Raw genomic sequence first — 22,852 nt, forward strand, 5'->3', positions numbered from 1 at the left:
AAAAAAAAAAAAAAAAGAAATTGTGGTATATCCTATATATCGTGTATGTTTAGGGTCTGCTAGGGTATATGCTAGGATATGCTAGGCAGCAAGGACTTAGAAAAGTAAATAAGATAGAGATTTGTTACTGATGTTGTAAAGCAATATTCCAGTAGATGAGGCATCACACAATAATCTTTTACTGATAAATTGTGTCAACTACATGGTGGAAAGAGGTTAAAAAGGGCAGGGTGAGTCTCCTAAGAGAGAGATTTAGGTATGAAGAATGGATAGGAGTTTATTAGGTAGATGAAGAGTTTTCAAGAGGAGACAGCAGTCTGGAAAAGGGCCTTTGAAATGTAAGGTTAATATAACTAGAACTCAGGGCTGGTGAGACAAAGATTAGCCCATGTGAAATTTTTCATTCTATCTTAAGGATATGAAACTTTATGACTGCTATTATAATTTCTGTAAACACTTGTTGATTTACCTTTTAGACCAACAGCTACAGATCCATTTAAGATGAATACACATTCAGATTAATTCAAATTAGTACCAACCATTCAGTTCTACAACTATGGGGCATGGGAGGAGGGGAGACTGAAAACATATAGCTTACAAAACTAACCAATGTTTTTCTAAGAAAAAAAAAAAAGCTTGTCTTTGGTTTGGGCCTTGTCCCTGTGCTTTTATGCTCAGGGCTGGAGCTCTAACACTTTAGTCACAGCTCCATTTCCAGTTTTTTGATGGTTAACTGGAGAGAAGAGTTTGATACACTTTCTTATCCAGGCTGGCTTCGAACTGCTATCCTCAAATATTATCCTCTTGAGGAGCTAGGATTATAGGCATGAGCCACCAGCACCCAGCTCTGTCATACATATTACATAATTACACAGAATAGTACTTTAAAACTAACCCATTCAAATTAATTTATACTGTACCTACTCTCCTCTATCCTCTCCCTCCTTCCAAATCAGAATAGAATAAACACTACAAGCATTTTATGACAAAATCCTCTTTGTGTATAAAACCATTTCAGAGGCAATGTTGGGTTTATGAAATAACCTGACTAATGGATAAAAGATATAAATGCTTATAAGCCTTAAAGGTAATTTGAGCATTTGTGTATCCTAATTTGCTAACCAATGGAAAAATGAGAAATGATGTCATGTTTTATTTCCCAGTTTCATAATACATTATAAAACAAAATACTTAAGGCTAAATTGACAATTTCTAATTATGAGAAATAACCTTGATCCTTTCAAAGTGGATCCTTTCAAAGTGGTATTACACCTAAACACGAATGTCATACTAAAGACCAAGATGGTAATGCATAAAACAAATTAAGATTAAGTTTTAAATGTATTTGAGAAATGCAGATTTCAATAGTCCCTTGGCCTTTTTAGGTTAAAATAATTTGAATTTATACTTTTTTTGGTTACCAGCCATTACCAACAGATATGATGGAAAAACAAAAAAAATGTTCACTTTTACAAATGAAGAAATGGACATTAAGGTATTCTGCTTATCAAGTTAAAAATGAAAAAGATTGTAATGCTTGGCATTTGCAGTGATAAAATGGTAAGAATAATCTTTCTTTCGTACTTCCCCAACAATCAAAGTCCCACAAACTTCCAACTACTTGGAACTTCCAACTGCTTCATTTCGAAGTTGAGTTATAAAACATATATGTAAGCCAGGTGCCAGTGGCTCACGCCCGTAATCCTAGCTACTAAGGAGGCTGAGATCTGAGAAGCGTGGTTCAAAGCCAGCCAGGGCAGGAAAAGTCCATGAGACTCTTATCTCCAATAAACCACCAGAAAACCAGAAGTGATGTTGTAGCTCAAGTGGCAGAGCACTCGCCTTGGCTGAAGAGCTGAGGGACAGCGCCCAGGTCCAGAGTTCAAGCCCCATGACCAACAGAAAGCAAAAAATAAATATATATATAGAGAGAGAGAGACAGACAGAAATATATATCAATGTATTATATATAATCCAAATATAGCTATTAAGATGCAGGGTAGCAAACAGTTTGGGTTAGTTACTATTACTTCAATATTTAAAATTCTGAAATTTTTTCAGTAAGCAACATTTGTTATACATACAAAGACCCCAAAAGTTTCCTGAATAGATTTACATAGCTACCCAAATGAAAAAGCACTAAAATGAAATAAAATTATTTAAAATTAAGTTATACAACTTAAAGGTTTAATGACATATACATATAGGGAGTTCACAAATCTACTTCTTTAAAAAAATGTTTAATTATTTTTAAATAATTTTAATAAGTCAGGTAATAAGTACATTTCTTTTTTTTTTTTTGAGGGGGTGGACGGTTGTGGGGCCTGAACTCTGGGCCTGGGTGCTGTCCCTCAGCTCTTCAGCTCAAGACTTGCGCTCTATCACTTGAGCCACAGCACCACTTCAGGCTTTTTTCTTTTTGCTTATGTGGTGCTAAGGAATTGAACCCAGGGCCTCATGCATGCAAGGCAAGCGCCCTACCACGGAGCCACCTTCCCAGCCCCAGTATATTTCTTTATAGACAGTGTGACCCCTTCCCTTGCTCTCTCCCACTCTTTCCCTCCTGTTCCCATTCACAAGTTGCATAGTTCATTTTTAACATACTGCCTAGTGAATACCACTGCTACATTTATTCACCCTTTGTCCCTCCATTTCCATGCCCCCTGCCCTCCCAAAGACCGATATACAAATCTACTTAAGATGTCCTATTTTACAAGTTCATTTCCTTTAGATCAAATAATTTACTATTCACATTTAACATTACATATTGCCTAAGTGATATTACTCAACTAGACAAGAACATTGCTTCCATCCTGTTAGGAACACTGACCTTTATAAATGGTGTATTTCAGAAAGGAAGAAGCTAGAGGTGTGGTAGTGTGTCAGCTGTGAATAAAAAAGCTGAGTGAGAGCACAAGAACCTGAGTTCAAGCCCCAGACCATCATGAAACAAAGAAAGAAAGAGAAAAGGGGGAGAGGGCCAGAGGGAAGAAGGGAAGGAAGAAAAGAACAAAGAGAGAGAAAGAGAAAGAATCTATGGAGATTCAAATGTTAAAGGATTATATGATTTTTGTTGTTGTTATCCAACTAGCTGGCCTCCTTCTGACTTCCCTGTCATCAACCAGGCTCAAAATGGCCTAGTAAACTCTAATTTCAGCTTATCTCCTAACATCCATCCACATATTTACTCAGTCCTAAAAATCACAAAACTGAAAAATTCACAGGCAGTGCAGTCTCACTGCTATCATCTATTCAATCCTTCACCTTGCATTCCCAAAGTGTCGCTAGTCATCCCATGATGACCTGTGCAATGACACCTCCTATAGGTGTGTGACTGCCATATTCAAAAACCTTCAATGGTAACATTTTTAATAACAGAGAGAAATGTTTAAGTAGAAATAAAGAAAAAGCTGGGCACCGGTGGCTCATCATGCCTATAATCCTAGCTACTCAGGAGGCTGAGATATGAGGATTATGATTCAAAGCCAGCCCAGGCAGGAAAGTCAGTAAGACTCCTTTTTGTTGTTGTTGTTGGTCATGGGGCTTGAACTCTGGGCCTGGGCACTGTCCCTGAGTTCTTCAGCTCAGGTGAGCACTCTACCACTTGAGTCACAGCCCATTTCCTGTTTCCTGTTTATTAAGAGTCTCACAGACTTTCCTGCCCTGGCAGGCTTTGAACCGCAATCCTCATATCTCAGGCTCCTGAGTAGCGAGGATTACAGGCATGAGCCACCAGCACCTTGCTCTGTAAGACTTTTATCTCCAATTAACCACCAGAAAACTAGAAGTGGTGGTGTGGCTCAATGGTAGAGTGCTCATCTTGAGCTGAAGAGGTCTCAGAGACAGTGCTCAGGCCCAGAGTTCAAGCCCAACCAACCAAAAAAGAAAGAAGAAAAAGCAAAAAGGCACAAGTTACACACTTAGCTAGCATGTACAAGGACCTAGGTTTAATTCCCAGAAATATATAAACAAACCACCATCAATCAATACAGCAACAATACACACATTAGTTTCAGCTATGTTAGAAAAGCATATCTGTGCATATGTATGAGCAGAAGTATAAATATAAACACATGTAGCCATACATAAAGGGAGAAAAAAAGAGCAGGAAATAAAATGTTTAGTTATCTGTAAACATTGATAAAGTGATTTTTTTAATTTAATTTTGTTTTATTTGTGAACATACTGTACAGAGGGGTTACAATTGCATGGGCAGGATAATGCATACATTTCTTACCAAGCATTGCATCCTCCTCCTTTGTTTACCCTTCCCATCCCTTCCCAGCCTCCCCCTTCCCCCCCAATCCCAAAGCTTCTCCTTCCCCCCCCCCAACCGACGTTGTAAAGCTCGTTTTGGACATGACAACTTGTACTTCTCATTGTTGCAACAGGTCCACCTGTATCCTTAAACAACTGTTTTCCCCCATCTCCTCCACAAGTTATAATGACATCAAATATAGTGAAAGCAGGGGTTATACTGTGGGGGAGGGACATACAAAGCAACAAAGAGATAATCTTATAAATGCGTTAGAAACACATGCATGAAAGAAAAAACCATTAAAATACATATCTAAGGGTTCATTTTCCTGACATCACATTATCTGACCTTTTCCGCTTGACTCATACATATACTAGATATTGCAAATAAGGGAAACCATGGGACCTATGTTTCTTTGGGCCTGGCTTACTTCACTTAATATAATTTTTTCCAAGTTTTTCCATTTCCTAACAAATGGGGCAATGTCATTCTTTCTGATGGAGGCATAGAATTCCATTGTGTATATATACCACACTTTCTTGATCCATTCATCTACTGAGGGGCATCTGGGTTGGTTCCATATCTTAGCTATGGTAAATAATGCTGCAATAAACATTGTTGTGCTGGTAGCTTTAGTGTGGTCTTGTTTGTAAACATTTGGGTAAATGCCCAAAAGTGGGATTGCTGGGTCATAGGGGAGTTCTATGTGAAGTCTTTTGAGGAACCTCCATACTGCTTTCTTACATTCCCACCAACAATGAAGTAAGGTTCCCTTCTGTCCACATCCCCTCCAGCATCTGTTGTTGTTAGAGTTCTTGATTTTTGCCGTTCTAACTGGGGTGAGCTGATATCTCAATGTTGTTTTGATTTGCATTTCTTTTAGGCTAGGGATGTTGAACATTTCTTCATGTGTCTATTGGCCATACTTTGATAGTGATTTTTTTTAAAAACTTTCTTAATTTTACAACATACTAACTTGTAGAAAGTTTCATTTAGTCACATGTCTTCACAGCCATCATGAATACATGTTATACTCATTAAAATACTTTGTAGAGAAATGTTCAAGTGGAGCTATGGCTCAAATAGTAGAGTGCTAGCCTTAAGCAAAAAGCTTATGTACAGCACCCAGACTCTGAGTTCAACCTGCAATACTGATTTTAAAAAAAGAAAGAAGGAAAAGGAAAGGAAAGAAACATTCACATACTGGGCACCAGGGCTCATACTTGTAATCGTGGCTGTTTAGTTCAAAGAAAAGTCTGTTAGACTTCATTCCCAATTAACTAGCAAAAAGCCAGACTGGAGTCATGGCTCAAGTGGTACAGCACCAGCTGTGATCAAGCAAGCTGAGCCAGAGTGTAAGGTCCTGAGTTCAATTCCCAGTATTGACAAAGAAACAAAAACCCCCACCATTCATATAATTGTCACGGCTTCCCCATTACCATTGAATCTTAACTACTCAACTCATGGAGTTCAAAGTCCTCCTCAATCTGGCCCCTAACTTCTTTATAGTCTTCATCCTTATGTCCCCTATTATAACACTGGGTCCTTAGAGACTACATTCTATCACTTACACTGTTCCTTAAGCGAAGCTGTTGCTTTCTAACTTGGCTATTCTCATAATTGAGGCCTTTTTTTCCATTTCTACCCATCAAGATCACATTTTCTCTAAGGTCTACTTTCAATATTCCAAAAACAACAAATACTATGTCATTTTCTCTTTTCCATGCAGATATCACTAAATCACTTCTCCCCTTATGTCCAGACTCCTCAAAATCCTCAGGTCCATGGTCCTATGTAATCCTCACTGACCAATTTAACACAATCTATCTTTCCTCTCCTCCCTGTACAATTCTTTGTACTCTCATAGAGCTTACCTCTTCAACTTTCTATGAAGGTTAATAGTTTTAGTTCTCTTCCCTATTAGATTTAGTCTGCAAAGATAATGCCTTATTCAATTTCATGTTCCTTACAAGTATTTCTGAAGTAGTCATTCAAATAGCTGAGGAACAGGGCATTTCATTCTTTTGCTATTACCTCATCATTCATAATAAGTAAATATTTAAAAGCTTTAAAGTAATGTTTTAAAATGTAAAGGAAGCTGGGTACTATGGCTCATGCTTGTAATCCTAGCTACTCAGGAGGCTGAGATCTGAGGATCGTGATTCAAAGCCAATCAGGAAAGTCTGAGAGACTCTTACCTCCAGAAAAACCAGAAGTGACACTGTGGCTCAAGCTGAAGAGCATAGGGACAAAGCCCAAGCCCAGAGTTGACCGACCAAAAGAAAAAAAAAAAAAAGTAAAGGACTATTTAGTCCAAGTTTATTACAATATTAGCTAATATTCTTGTTTTAATTAAATATGGTACTTTCTGACATGTCATGATAACAGAGTCCAGGGATGTAAAAAAAAAAAAAACCACTGGCAAGGGAGATGACTGAGATATGAGAATTGAACTCATTTTGAAGGTTATATATCCAAGTATAGAAGCTACTAAAATAAACCACATTAAAAACACTTTAACCAATTTCTTTAATCTCATATAAATGATATTTCAGAAATAAAGGATTTGAATCATAAAAGCTTTAAAATTTTATTTTATTTAAAATAATATACTGCTTCAGAGATGGGCTAAAAAGTAGTATGGACTAATGAAATGGAAAACAAAAGGCTAAAAGTCAAAGAAGGCATCACAAGATTTTTTTTTTTTTTTTCAGGTAAGGGGTAGGTTTATTCAGTAGACCTGCTGGGCCCAGGCAAGGCTGGCACTCCACGCGTCTGGGAAAGGCCTAGGAAAAAGAGAGAGCTGGGAAAGAGAGAGAGGAGAGAGAGAACTGGGAAAGAGAGAGAGGAAAGAGAGAGAAAAGAGCTTGAGAAGAGCTAGACAAGAGCAGAGAGAGAGGTAGCCGAGTAAGAACAGCAGCACTCACGTGGTATTCAGGTAAGGGGTAGGTTTATTCAGTAGACCTGCTGGGACCAGGCAAGGTTTGCACTCCACGTGGCTGGGAAAGGCCTGGGAATGAGAGAGAGCTGGGAAAGAGAGGAAAGAGCTAGAAAAGAGCAGAGAGAGAACAGAGAGAGCTAGAAAAGAGCAGTGAGAGAGCAGAGAGAGAAGAGAGAAAGCAGAGAGAGTAGGGAGAGCTAGAAAAGAGCAGCGAGAGAGAGACAAGATTTTTGTTTTTTACCCAAATAAAAAATTGAGTTCCAAAGATAAGGACAGAAGAAAAGCTAGAAGCACAGTAGGTCTCGTGCTGCCATCTAGAGGTTAAAGAGTACATAATTTTTCTCTGTAAATCAAGGAATGCTAATTAAACTTTAACTATTTATTATAGGAGGTAAGACCAAAGGGCCTTATAATGGAAGCCAGACAAATAAGCTTTAGTTAGGTCACAAAAATTAATATCCAGGGAATACAAGTCATAGTTATTGGAGGGGGGTAGTTGTGGAGGTGGGAGGCAAGGGATGGTAGGGGGAAAACAAAGGAGGAGGCAACAATGTCCATAGGAAATGTATTCATTACCTTCCTCATGTAACTATAACCCCTCTGTACAGTATTTTTACAATAAAAAAATACAAAAAATCACAGTTATTCTCCACCTCTGTCCTTTAGAGATTAAAATTGAATGCAATAGAACTGTCCTGTAGAATTTTATTTAGATTGGTAATTTTCTAAATATAATCAGCCATTTTATCAAATCTGCATGACTAAAGAAAAGGCAGAGAAGAGTACTAACAGGTAAGCTTGAAAAGTTTCTCTTTGGAATCGCCAAATAAGTTGCACTAAATTGTTTCAGGTACAGACAACTTCATTAATGTAGATATGGGATAAAGGACTAAGTTTAAATGGGGAAAATCTTAATCTTTTTTACACCAAAATGTTGTTTTTAAAGAGCTATAGAAAATTATGGAATGATAACCACTCAAATAGCTTTTTAAAAATTTTTTTTTGGTCATGGGGCTTGGACTCAGGGTCTGGGTGCTGTCCCAGAGCTCTTTTGCTGAAGGCTAGTGCTCTACCACTTTGAGCCATAGCCCTACTTCCGGTTTTCTGGTGGTTAATTCAAGATGAGAGTCTTTCTTGGACTTTCCTGCCCTGGCTGGCTTTGAATCGAAATCCTCAGATCTCAGCCTTCAGAGTAGCTAGGATTACAGGCATGAGCCACTGGCACCCAGCTGAGAACATCTTTAAATACTGGGGAAATACCTTCACTGTCTCAGTATCAATTAACTAGTTTCAATTTATGATCATTAACCTGGTAAAGACAATAGTTGAAGATGAGGAAGCAATGTCTATAATTTTGTTCCTGACTATGCCAATTTAATTAAAATTCCCTGTTTCTGAAATCTGCTTTTTACTTATTGAATGGCATTTTAGTGTGGCTTATGTATAAATGTCAAATAAAGAATATTTAACACTTCTCACATTTTACAGTTGATCTATATAAGTTCAGATGCTTTTTTTAAAGTGACCATGACAGATACACTAGTGACTATAGTTTTTAATTCTTTACTAACACAGACTAAGTTATAATTCAGGATTGTCTTTAAGCAGCTATTCAGAAATACAAAACTATGGAAGTAATGTGAGATTGATAGTGGTGCTTTTTGCCAACTTCTTAAAGGAAAGGAGACAATTTGTAGAGGGGATAATTTGTAAATTGTGGACATAAAATTTAAGGTATCTAAAGATAAATATTACATTTAAAAAGGCCAATAATCAATAACAAGCACTAGCAAGGATGTGACAAAACTGGAACTATCAAGCACACTGCTGGTCAGAATGGCACACTTCAGCCATTTTAGAACACAGTTGAATAGTTTCTCAAAGTTCAATATGAGTGAGCAAAGTTCAATAAGAGTGAGCAAATGACTCAGAAATTCCCTTCCTAGTTATGAAGCCAAGAAAATGAAAATGAACCCACACAAAATCTTATACATAATTGTTCACTTATTCATACTAGTCAAATAGTTCAAACTACCCAAATGCCTCTTAACTGACAAACATAATTTGGCATAGCAACACAATCGAATATTATTCAATCATAAAAAGTATGAAACACTGAAATATGTTACAACAAGGTTAAATATTGCAAAAAAACTGATAAACATAATTTGATATAGCAACACAATTGAATATTATTCAATCATAAAAAGTATGAAACACTGAAATATGTTACAACAAGGTTAAATATAGCAAAAAAAAGAATCCAGGGCTAGGGATGTAGTTCAGCAGTAGAACACTACCTAACATGCTCAAGGTCCTGGGTTTGATCCCAGCATCACAAAAGAAAGAATAGGCCAGCACTGTGGCTCACACCTATAATCCTAGCTACTCAGGAAGCTGAGATCTGAGGATCAGATCTCCAGCCAGGGCAGGAAACTCTATGAGACTTATCTCTCATAAACCACCAGAAAACCAGAAGTGGCGCTGTGGCTCAAGTGGTAGAGCACTTGCCTTAAGCTGAAGAGCTGAGGGACAGTGCCCAGGCCCAGAGTTCAAGCCCCATGACTGACCCAAAAAAAAAAAAAAGAATAGAAAAAAATCCAGTCATGGGGCTGGGAAGGTGGCTCAGTGGTAGAGCGCTTGCCTTGCACGCCTGAGGCCCTGGGTTTGATTCCTCAGTACCACATAAGCAAAAAGAAAAAAGCCGGAAGTGGCGCTATGGCTCAAATGGTAGAACGCTAGCCTTGAGCTAAAGAGCTGAGGAACAGTGCCCAGGTCCAGAGTTCAGGCCCCATGACCGGACCCAAAAAAAAAAACCAAAAAACTATTTTCTCACTTTTGGAAACTTTGGTCTGAGAAGGAAAAATATTAAATCTCCATATTGTTCTCTTAGTGAAAGGTGCTAGCATAGTTAATAACATTTTTCTGGGTCTTCTGCAGTGAAATCTATATCCTCTGACTCTCTGCCCTCCTCAAATGTGATTTAAAAACTGCTATTAGAGAAGCTTATGCTTTTTGCTGAGTAAACTTGGGTCAGATCATTGCATCTTGTAAAAAAAGAATTTTTTTTTAAGTTCCAGCTACCAAGTTGAATACCCTGAGCAAAACCAGCCTTGGCCAGAGCATGAGCAAGTATGATCTTCTGGTTTGGTTTGAGATCAGTGAACTGGAGCCTACAGGAGAGTAAGTCTAACTTTGCAACATGTTTCAATATTAGGATATGTAATTTTGAATTATTACCATCCAATTTCCAATTTTGAATTAAATCTTGGTGGGCTTGGTACTTTATGCCAGGGGACTGACTCTCCAGTATTAATCATTAGGTTTACTTGTTACCAATGTCAGCAAGGTGATGAGGACTGCACTTGGTTGTGAACGACACAGCCTGGTGATTGATCAGGAGCAGAGCAGAGGTGACAGACTGTACAGAGCATGGCCAAGGCACACATTTCTAATCACAGTGAAGAGATGGGGGCATGATGTATCCCAAAGACCAAGTTTCCCCCCCTCAGCATTGGTATTTTTCATTCTAGGGTCTGTGCTGGCCATTGTAGGATATTCTGTAGCATCCCTTCCCTCTACTTCAAGATGCACATAGCACCTTCCCTCTCTAGTCATGGCAACCAAAAATGCCTCTAGTTACTGCTACATAGCCCTCACATAATATTGTCACTGGTCAAGGTCCCTGCTGATGGCCACTGGCCTGGATTAATATGATCACAGAAGCTTGCTTGTCTTTATGAACTGGGCTAGAGTACATGATTAGTGTAATTACTGTTTGTGGTTGCTTTTAAAATACCTTTGGACAAACACAGTAGTGATTCTACTCCTGACACTGGCAGAGGCTGTATCAGTTCATGTAAAGGGCAATCTATAATGTTCTATAACATTCTGTATATTTGCAGAAACCACCATTGCCTTCACCATTGAATGTGTATGAAGTCCCTACTGTAGGTTAAGAATGGCTCTGACAATCCTGTATGCAGTTGCCAATTGGTCAGCAGTGGAATTTGACTTTTCATAAACGTTATGAGGGAGAGCTAGTTACAGTAATGGTTTTGCTGAATTAACTACTTTCTGGGTCTTAAAAACAAAACTAGAGCTGGGTACCAGTGGCTCAGGCCTGTAATCCTAGCTACTCAGGAGGCTGAAACCTGAGTATTACAGTTCAAAGCCAGCCCAGGCAAGAAAGTCCATCCATAAGATTCTTATCTCCGGGCTGGGAAGGTGGCTCAGTGGTAGAGTGCTTGCCTTGCATGCATGAGGCCCTGGGTTCAATTCCTCAGCACCACATAAGCAAAAAGAAAAAAGCTGGAAGTAGCGCTGTGGCTCAAGTGGTAGAGAGCTAGCCTTGATCTGAAGAGCTGAGGGACAGCGCCCAGGCCCAGAGTTCAGGCCCCATGACCAGACCCCTCCTCCCCCCAAAAAAAAGAAAAGAAAAAAGATTCTTATCTCCAATTGACCACTCAAAACAACAAAAGTAGAGCTGTGGCTCAAAGTGGTAAAGCACTAGCCTTGAACTAAAAAGCTCAAGGACAGTGCCCAGGCCCTGGGTTCAAGCCCCACAACCAACAACAACAAAAACCCAAAACCAAACCAAAACAAAACAAAAATACCAAAAACACAACTGATAATCTGTGTAATTATCCACTGTCATAAAAGAAACTCATCAACTATTGAGAAAAGAGAACAATTTCCAGAAGCTTTCATCTGTTCAGTTTTCTGCCAATGGACTTCATTAGAAAAATTCATTTCATCTAAAGATATCAACAATGGGCTATTCATTCCATCAGCAAATACACACTATATACTTGTTTTATGTCAGCAGCTCTATGGGCTACTAAGGCAGCCTTAATATATGATTCTTACCTTAAATTATACTCAATCCGAAGGATAAGAGAAATACCAAAACTGTCTCCAAGAATGATGAATGTAACTTATAAACTAAACAAATAAACCACTCTAAAAGCCAATGGGAAACCAGGAGAGAGCTCACTTTCTATATTAAGGATGAAAAGAAAAGGCTCAGGGAAGAGAAAAGGATCTTTGGGGAAAAAAATTAAGTAGCATGACCAAAACTAAAAAGACGGGGAAGTATTCCAAAAAGAGAATTTCAAGTAGGTACAGTATATGGTATTTTAGTAGGGGAAACGTAAGTATCAAAGCTAGAGATTAACTGGGACAGGAATGTCCAGGATATTCCATGTGATGCTGTCTGAATTTTATAAGTAAGGAGCCACGTACCACCAATGACTCATATACTACCAGTGACTCATGAGCAAAGGACAAAGAACCAAATGGAACTTTGGAAAATTAATCTGGCACTAGTAATCAGTAGTAGAGTGGGCTGGGAAAGTGGCTCACTGGTAGAGTGCTTGCCTTGCATGCATGAGGCCCTGGGTTCAATTCCTCAGCACCACATAAGCAGAAAAAGCCAGAAGTGGCATTGTGGCTCAAGTGGTAGAGTGCTAACCTTGAACTGAAGAGCTGAGGGGCAGTGCCCAGGCCCAGAGCTCAGGCCCCATGACCGGCAAAAAAAAAAAAAAAGAAAAGATTGACTAGAGTAAGGTAAGGACACAAGTTAGGTAATGGTAATAATCCCAGTAAAAAAGAAAGGACACAGGCTGGGAAGGTGACTCAGTGGTAGAGCACTTGCCTTGCATGCATGAGGCCCTGGGTTCGATTCCTCAACACCACATAAACAAAAAGAAAAAAGCCGGAAGTGGCACTGTGGCTCAGGTGGTAGAGCGCTAGTCTTGAGCTGAAGAGCTGAGGGACAGCGCCCAGGCCCAGAGTTCAGGCCCAATGACCAGAACCTCCCCCCCCCCAAAAAAAAAGAAAGAAAGAAAGGACACTAAGTTCAGCAGAAAGTAACAAATACAATTCTTTACCCAATGCTAAGCAGAATTTTCCCATTTTTGTATTTCCATATATTTCAAAGGAACTTCATAGAAATTAAATGCCCAATTAAGCCAATGGCCCCAATCATCTGGGATGCCATTAAATGCCTATTACAAAAGTTATTGCATTCCCAAATCTACACACCGAGAAAGAGTTATCTGAGGTGTAATCATATACCAAATCAAAGGGTAGGGTCATTTTCTAAATGACACAATCTACTTACTATCAGTCCTAGAAGGTCCCCATTATCTCTACACTAACATTTAACAATGCCCCTGGGAAATGACAAGCAATCATGTTTTGAGAACAAATATTTTTTGCATTTTTTTCTTTCCTTCGTCTTTATCAGTACAGATATTTGCATGAAAACAAGATCTCTGGTCCTTGGGGATTCATCAGTTCCTAGTGCCTATTTTTCATCCATGTCATCCTCTCAATTAATGCAGGAAAGAGGATTGAGACATTACCAGATTAGGGTGTCAAATGAAAGCCAACCCCCAGAGTAGATGAATCATCTGTAAGGATAAAAAAAGATCTTGTTTTTATGCAAATATACTAAACACAATAAAACAAAGAGGCTGCATCCAAGAAGTCCAATACATATCCATGAAATTATTTCTAATTGTAACTCTTCAAAGTATGTTCTTATGTCAGCTAAATTCACTATGGGTCAAGGAAAATGGCAATCAGTTGCAAAGTACAGCTACAGAAGGTGAAAAAAGGCCAAATTCTGCATTCAAAGATAATTTAAAAGCATTTCAGCACTATATGGTAGAAACAAGCATTTATTGTACAATTTGGGTTCAGTGCTTTAAGGAAGCTTAGTTATTTCAAACTTCCTCACCCAATGTATTAAATTCCTAGAAATATAAACATTTAATACTCAACAGTGGCTTTTAATCTACAGATTATAAGCAATGCAAAGTAAAAACACATTAGAAAATACAAGAATGTTCTTAATATGTGGGCAGTTTTTAAAACAGACTTATTGATGGTTACAGAATTGACTCATTCTGAAAACAAAACAAAAAAGAATTGTTTTGTTATTCCAATAGGAACAGCTACAAATAAATCAAAAAGCTGATAAGATACAGCCCTTAGTAAGAAAATTCTAAACAATAAGAAGGAATGACAGAATATCAGTACCTAGGAATCTTTAATAAAATAGTGGCCTAGACTGTAATCAAAGGCTACTGTGAAGCCGGGCACCAGTGGCTCCCTCCTATAATCCTAGCTGCTCAGGAGGCTGAAATCTGAGGATCACCGTTCAAAGCCTGCCCAAGCAAGAAAAGTCCTTGATACTCTTATCTCCAATAAACCACTAGAAAACGGGAAGTGGCGCTGTGGCTCAAGCGGTAGAGGGCTTGCCTTGAGCTAAAGAGCTGAGGGATAGCTCCCAAGCCCAGCGCTCAAGCCCCATGACCAACCAAAAAAAAAAAAGCTATTGTGAGTTAAAGGTTAATGCAGAATTTTACAATGAATAGACAGGCTAACAATATTTTTGTCAATTATTAATCTGAATATCACACAAAAAGAAGCTAGGAAGACTTAATATAACCTCTGGTGATATACACAACACTACCTGTACAATATTCTTGCCCTCCCGCCACCCCCCGAAAAAAAAATCATGCTTTGGGGCTGGGAATGTGGCTTAGTCTAGGTAGAGTGCTTACATGAAGCGCTGGGTTTGATTCCTCAGTACCACATAAACAGAAAAAGCCTGAAGTGGTGCTGTGGCTCAAGTGGTAGAGGACTGGCCAAAAACAATTTTTTTTAAATCATGCTTTTTTATTTGATTTTCTTTCAATATCCATACAAATTCCTCAATCTATCAGAAAATAAAAAAGTGATTAACATGGTAAGCACAACCTCATGGACATAAATAATGAACAAAATCTAGAATCTGGGCTGAGAATGTAGCTTAGTGGTAGAGTGCTTGCCTAGCATGCATGAAGCCCTCGGTTCAATTCCTCAGTACCACATACACAGAAAAACTGGAAGTGGCACTGCTGTAGCTCAAGTGGTAGAGTGCTAGCCTTGAGCAAAGAAGCTCAGGGACAGTGCCCAGGCCCTGAGTCAAGCCCCAGGACTGGCAAAAAAAAAAAAAATCTAGAATCTGAGAAACCAAATAAATGAGGAGGTTTAATAAATGATAAGAGAAATTAAAAGGGAAGTAGACAATAGACTAAAATGGATCTAAGAGATCAATTAAATACAGCATGTATCAAATACCCTAATTTAGATCCTAGTTCAAACAAACCAATGGTAGAAAGTCCTCTATGATTCAACTAGGGAAACATGGCTAGTTCACGGTATTAAACAAGCTTATCAAAATTGGTCAAGCATAGCTGGGTGCTGAAGGGTCACACCTGTAATCATTGCTACTCAAGGAGGCTCAAATTTGAGGACCAGGGTTCAGCCCAGGCAGTAAACTCCACAGGATTCTTATCTCCAGTTAACCACCAGCAATTCTATCCAAGCCTGACAGTCATGAATTTAAAACCGGCTTTTTCATGTTAAACCTTGGTTTCCCATGACACACTTGGTTATTAGTTTTGCCAAGGATAAACTCTAGTCAGAAGAAATATATTACCCGGATATAGAGAAAAGCAAGGTATCAACAAATGAACTTAACAGACCACCCAAAAACCACAAGTAATTTATTGCCCTCTACTGTTTGATTCATGAGGTGATTAAAGAATATTATATTAGCTGGACACCGGTGGCTCACGCCTGTAATCCTAGCTACTCAGGAGGCTGAGATCTAAGGATCACTGTTCAAAGCCAGCCTAGGCAGGAAAGTCTTGTGAAACTCTTATCTCCAATAAACCACTCAGAAAACCAGAAGTGGCACTGTGGCTCAAGTGGTAGAGCACTAGCCTTGAGCTGAAGAGCTGAGGGGCACTGCCCAGACTGAGTTCAAGCCCCATGACCAACAACAACAAAAAAAGAATATTATATTGGAAAAACAAATCCAACTGTAGGCTGGGTGTATACCTTCATGTTAGAGCACTGGTCTAGCATATGCAAGCCCCAGATTCAATCTAAAGCATCATGAAACAAAACAAAACTAACAACAACAACAAAACTCCAACAACAAAACAAACAAAAAACCTAACTGATGCTGATGAAACGAAATAAAGGCCAAAATGATACATTTAAATTTGAAAGTGAAATGAAGAATGTAGCAGTAACTTAAATCAATGATGTCAACAAAGCTACTCTATGTTCTACACGCTAGCAAGGGTAGGGAATGTTGGGTAAATAAAGACCAAGAAATCTTTGGTACATGATAGGACAAATACATATGCTTCTCATCCTGAATGATGTTATAAATATCCAAATGACCCTTGGCAGAAAGTAAGATTTTCTACCCCTGTAAGAAACGAGAAAAACACATCTAAAGATGATTTTTTAACTGCCCCAAAATAGTATAAAACTTGCATTGTTGAGGGTTACTCAGGGGTTAAACTCATGGCCTTGGGCTTGCTGAGCAGGTGATCTACCACTTGAGTCCAAACATCAGGACACAACTTTCAAGATTATGTATTTAAGGAAGGTCCCAGGTATACTCCTTGAGAACAAAGTTTTAACCACTGTATTTATGTTGAGTATCTTTTCTTTCAATTACAAAATGAGAAATTTGTATCATTTCTTTGCCAGTTTTATAGTGAATATAGTATGAAATACAAAATATAAAAATAATTTTAATCTGGGTGCCTGTGGCTCATGCCTACAATACTAGCTACTCAGGAGACTGAGATCTGAGGATTACGATTCAAAGCCAGACTGGGCAGAAAAGTCCATGAGACTCTTATCTCCAATTAACTCCAGAAAACTGGAAGTGATGCTGTAGCTCAAGTGGAAGAACACTAGCCTTGAACTGAAGAGGTGAGGGTCAGCATCTAGGCCCAAAGTTCAAGCCCCACAACTGACAAAAAATAAAATAAAATAAAATAAAAATAATAGAAGAGCTGGGAAGGTGGCTCAGTGGTAGAGTGCTTGCCTTGCATGCGTGAGGCCCTGGGTTCGATTCCTCAGCACCACATAAGCAGAAAAAGCCAGAAGTGGGCGCTGTGGCTCAAGTGGTAGAGCGCTAGCTGAGGGACAGCACCCAGGTTGAGTACAGGCCCCAGAACTGATTTAAAAAAAAAAAATTAGAGAGCATAAAGGCATAAGTGAAAAATGTTAAAGCATTACTCCTGGTAGGAGATTCTTGGTTTGTCATATATTCCTTCCTTTGGGAATCAATCCTTTTCTCACATTCTCCATGATTTGGGTCAGACCAACTCCAACTTCTCTATTTTGTATCTGTAGCCAGGATCTAGGTAGGCCTGGGTCCATCACAGTGCTTCATGCTATGTGGACAAAGGACTAGCTTACAGATGACTATGTGAACCAACACAGAGCGGTCAAATCCTTCCCCAGCATCTTTCTTTTGGAAAATCCAATGAACACTATATAATCCAAAGAAACTATATAAACTGAATCTCCTTTTGGCTAACTTTCCCAATGCTGAGATAAACCTATTGTAGCAGCAAAGAAAGACTAATGCAAAAATTAAGAGTATATCCCAATGACGTCAAGGGTCATGGATCTAGACATATCCTCAAAGCTATTTCTACCCTTGGAATTTCAGTAAACTAATGCAAACTTACCAGTGTCTCTTTGGCTTAAGGCAGTTTTGATGTTCTACCACTAAAAAACTGAAGAGGTTCCAATACACTTTTAATGCACAGAGAAAAATTATGTTACCTAGTAAATCCAGTAATTAGTACAACTTATCATAAACACACACTTTAGACAGAACATCATTTTTTTCTCTATTAAAGGGAAAAATACATTTTTCTAAACATAACTAGAACTCCTAATGGGATGAACAAATGTGTAGTGGGTACTCACACTCATCCAGCCCCAACTGATAGGCCAGGTTCTGTAAGCCGCGTACTTTCTCCATCAAATTAGCTGTTGTTAGGCTCCCCAGTTCTGAAATAGAAATAATTTATTTCAATATCATTTCTTCACACTAGGAATCTTGGAAATAAAAAGTTTTCAACCAGGTCTGGGGTATAGTAGCATGCACAAGGTCCTGGATTTGATCTCCAGCACCACAAGAGAAAAAAAGTTGAGTTTAGGGGCTGGGAAGTTGGCTCAGTGGTAGAGCGCTTGCCTTGAATGCCTGAGGCCCTGGGTTCGATTCCTCAGCACCACATAAGCAAAAAGAAAAAAGCCGGAAGTGGCGCTGTGGCTCAAGTGGTAGAGAGCTAGCCTTGAGCTGAGGGACAGCGCCCAGGCCCAGAGTTCAGGCCCCAGGACTGGACCCAAAAAAAAAAAAAAAAGTTGAGTTTAACTCCTATTGAGTAAGTAGGAGTAAATACCCATATTTATTCTCCTTCACTCTTGTACACACACACATAGAGACACACACTAGTGAAACTTTTCACTACTGCAAAATGCCACTTAATGAGAGGAGTTAGCATAAACAACAAATTAAGTAATCTATCCTAAGGAATTATTTTGTCTATCATACAAAATTGCCTATCATTTATCATTTTGTCTATCATATACCATTAAAATATGAAGCTTTATGATGTGATATAGCATTGATTAAGCATTTTGGACAGGTCTCTTGAGTAGCTATGATTATAGGTGTGAGCCACCAGTGCCTGGTTTACTCAATTCCTTTTAAGTTTAAAACACAGGTTAATTTGTAATGACAATGGTGGTGCTAGGGATTAAACTCAGGGCCTCATGCATGTTCTCCCATTTGAGCCACACCTCCAGCTCCTTCTCAGTAAAAATGTAAAGTTTCCTTAGGAAATACAGGCCACAATATATTAATGAGTTTCAAATATTACAACATCAAACCCAGAATTCTCTTAAAACTTTATTTGTTCATAGCTGGAGAAGAAAATCTGTATTGAAACATGCAAAGCAATTAAATACTTCTGAATCAAATAAATATGACTTTCTTCCATTTATCATTTTGAATTCATTATCTGTAAATGGTAGAGACTTTCTTGATCTGTTCAGCTCAAGAATTTCAAATTTGGGGCTGGGAACATGGCTTAGTGGTAGAGTGCTTGACTAGCATGCAAGAAGCCTGGGGTTCCAGTCCTCAGTACAACATAAACAGAAAAAGCTGGATGTGGCATGTTGGCTCAAGTAATAGAGTGCTAGCCTTGAGCAAAAGAACTTCAGGGACAGTGCTCACTCAGGCCCTTGGTTCAAGACCCAGAATTGGCAAAAAAAAAAAAAATTAAAGAATTCCAATTTACTTGAATTTCCAGCTATTACTTCACAACCATCATAAATTTTACTACAGAAGGATAATTTTAAAATAGAATAAAAGCATAAATTTTAAATTTTGAGTTTAAAACTCAAATATTAAATTCATATTAAGTTCTAAGTCATTTATCAAGCAATATCATATCAGCCAAGCACTGGTGGCTCATGCCTGTAATCCTAGCTATTCAGGAGGCTGAGATTTGAGGATCACAGTTCAAAGTCAGAAAACCAGAACTGGCAGTATGGCGCAAAGTAGTAGAACAGTAGCTCTGAGCAGAAGAACTCAGAGACAGTGCCCAAGCTCCGAGTTAAAACCCCATGACCAACCAAAAAAAAAAAAAAAACTATAAATTCTTTGTGGAAGAAATCAATATGACTGAAATAAAAGGTCTTAGCCCACTAAGAAATTATTATTTAATAATACTGATAATAGTGAAATGAGACTATACTTAAAAGATTAGAAGTTAAAGGGGCTGGGAAGGTGGCTCAGTGGTAGAGCGCTTGCCTTGCATGCTCGAGGTCCTGGGTTCGATTCCTCAGCTCCACATAAGCAAAAAGAAAAAAGCCAGAAGTGGCTCTGTGGCTCAAGTGGTAGAGAGCTAGCCTTGAGCTGAAGATCTGAGGGACAGCGTTCAGGCCCCACTACTGGACCCCCCCCCAAAAAAAGATTAGAAGTTAAAGCCAGATGTGGGTGGCTCATACCTGTAATCCTAGTTATTCAGAAGGCTGAGATCTGAAGATCACGGTTGAAGCCAACTGAGGCAGAAAACTCCCCGTGAGACTCTTATCTGCAATTAACTACTCAAAAACTGCAAGTGCTGCTGTGGCTCAAGTGGTAGAGCCCTAGCCTTGAGTACAAAGAGGCTCAGAGACAGCATCAAGAGTTTAAATTTTAACTCTTGCTAATAAATTGGCCAGTTAGCCTCCGAACTTTGCATGTTAGCATATATAACCAACAGGACCTTTGAAAGAATTAAGAAAATTTATGTGAATTTTTTGTTATTGTTGTTGTTAACTGTGGCTTTATACAAAACTAAATACTAAATGAATTAGCAAAAGAATTTATTGCAATTTGGTCCTGAATTGGCAAGATTTCTACCCAAGGAAAAAGTACATGCACAAAGGAGCTCCAGACATGAAGAAGGCAATATGAAGGCATAAATATTGTAAAGAAGCACTGAGAGAAAAAAAAAAAACTTAAAAAGCTAGAAAGATACTTTGTGGAAGACAGTATAGTAAAAGAAGGCAAGCTAGGGATAGTGGTCGCCTAGAGCTCCATTGGAGAGGCTAAACCAGGAGAACACTGATCTCATTAGTTTCAGAGCAGCCCAAGCATCACAGTGAGTTCTCTACCAAAGAGGGCAGTAGCTAGCATCACTTACCTTTCAACATGTCAATGTCATCACGTTCTATTTCGGCCATCCATTTGGGTGGAGAGTTAGTAATAGGCTGTCAAAAAAATAAGAATATATACATTCTAAAACATAAAGAGTAAAGAGATTCAACCCTTTCTTCTTAAAAGGAATATAGCCTGTCACACAGCATTCAGATTGTTTGAAGACAATGGGCAAATTACTATTAAAAAAAAAACAAAAACAAAAACGCAGGGGGAAGGGGGGGAGTGGAGAGGATGGGGGGGGAGGATGGGAAGGGATGGGAAGGGGAAACAAAAGGAGGCTACAATGCTTGATAAGAAATGTACTCATTGTCTTGCCCATGTAATTGTAACCCCTTTGTACAGTATTTTCACAATTAAAAACAAAACAAAAACACAATTTTTTTCCAGGTTCAAATATGAGCTATAGTCAGTCACCTTATAAGATAATCCTGCTCATCATTAAAAGTCCAGAAGCTGGGCATTGGCTCATGCCTGTAACCCTAGCTACTCAGAAGGCTGATATCTGAGGATCATGGTTCAAAGGCAGCCTGGCAGCAAAGTCTGTGACACATTAATTACCAAAAAGTCAGAAATGGTGCTATAGCTCAAAATAGACCACTGGCTTGGGCACAAAAGCTTAAGGACAGTGCCCAGGGCCTAAGTTCACACCCAAGACTGGCACAAAGAAAAAAAAAGTCATCTCAAAGAGATCTTAGAAGAACTTGGTAACACTACTATCAGTACTTAACATACGAAAAGTGTGTATAGCAATTAAACTATATGAAATTCCATTCAGGTAAAAAAAACACAACACAAAACTCCAACTAAATTGCTTGAAACAATAATCATAAACGTTCTCTGGCAGAAAGAATAAAAAAGACTTAAGTAAGAAAAGAATGAAATGGTCATTACTCGAAACTTCATACTTGGTGCTGGGAATGTGGCTTAGTGGTACAGTGCTTGAAGCCCTGGGTTCCATTCCTCAGTACCACATAAACAGAAAAAGCTAGAAGTGGTGCTGTGGCTCAAGAGGTAGAGTGCTAGCCTTGAGCCAAAGAAGTTCAGGGACAGTGCCCAAGCCTTGAGTTCAAGCCCCAGAACTGGCAAAAAAAAAAAAAAATCATACTAGTAAAAGTAGAATTTTATCTTCTCATTTCTGCAAATATACTTAAAACTATGAAAGAAAGCTCTCTTAGAATAGCATTGAGTTAGCAGTGTTCTTCCCTAATTGCTTATGAGAATCATGTAAGTAACCTTAAAATATATATATAAATGTGTATGGTTGTTCAGACCTGTGGTCTCAGCAATGGAGAGTCACAAGTAGGAGGACTGTAAATTCAAGGCCAGCTTCAGTTATGTATGTAGCAAGTTCAAGTTGATGCCAGCAAATATATAAGCAATTAAGCCTTGACCACACCCCACATGTACTGATTTAGGGGGCCAAAGGGAGTGTCCAGTGGAAAAAGTAGAGCAAGGGTACTGACAAATATATTCTTCAATAACTCCACAGCTGTACTCTAGTTGTTCTGTCATGCAGACAAGGCACAGAGATTATGAAACATTATTTCAGCCTTGAATACTTCTTTGCAAAAATTTAAATTTTAGCTGGGCGCCGGTGGCTCACGCCTATAATACTAGCTACTCAGGAGGCTGAGATCTGAGGATCACAGTTCAAAGCCAGCCCAGGCAGGAAAGTCCGTGAGACTCTTATCTCCAATAAACCACTAGAAAACAGGAAGTGGCACTGTGGCTCAAGGGGTAGAGCGCTTGCCTTGAGCTGAAGAGCGCAGGGAAAGCACCCAAGCCCAGAGTTCAAGTCCCATGACCAACCAAAAAAAATAATAATAATAACTTTTACTCAGTACTATACAACAAAGAAAGTACTTTACAACATGTCATTTATTTTGAAACAACCCTAATCCTCATTTTAATAAATTAAGAAACCAGGGCTGGGAAGGTGGCTCAGTGGTAGAGCGCTTCCCTTGCATGCCTAAGGCCCTGGGTTCAATTCCTCAGCACCACATAAGCAAAAAGAAAAAAGCCGGAAGTGGCGCTGTGGCTCAAGTGGTAGAGCGCTAGCCTTGAG

At 38.8% G+C, this 22,852-nt stretch overlaps 1 protein-coding gene across 1 annotated transcript in view; it reads right to left on the reverse strand.

Annotated features, from left to right (window-relative positions):
• The window catches only part of Lin52 (lin-52 DREAM MuvB core complex component), a 98,575-nt gene that overhangs the window by 64,935 nt on the left and 10,788 nt on the right, over positions 1-22,852 (reverse strand). The window contains exons 4-5 of the mRNA XM_013015144.1: positions 20,771-20,837; positions 18,003-18,086 (exon numbers count right to left, since the gene is read on the reverse strand). Coding sequence (XP_012870598.1) covers positions 18,003-18,086; positions 20,771-20,837 — 151 coding nt within the window. The remainder of the gene's footprint in view (positions 1-18,002; positions 18,087-20,770; positions 20,838-22,852) is intronic.

The sequence above is a fragment of the Dipodomys ordii genome, unplaced genomic scaffold, assembly GCF_000151885.1.
Source record: "Dipodomys ordii isolate 6190 unplaced genomic scaffold, Dord_2.0 Scaffold2, whole genome shotgun sequence".
NCBI classification, from domain to species: domain Eukaryota; kingdom Metazoa; phylum Chordata; class Mammalia; order Rodentia; family Heteromyidae; genus Dipodomys; species Dipodomys ordii.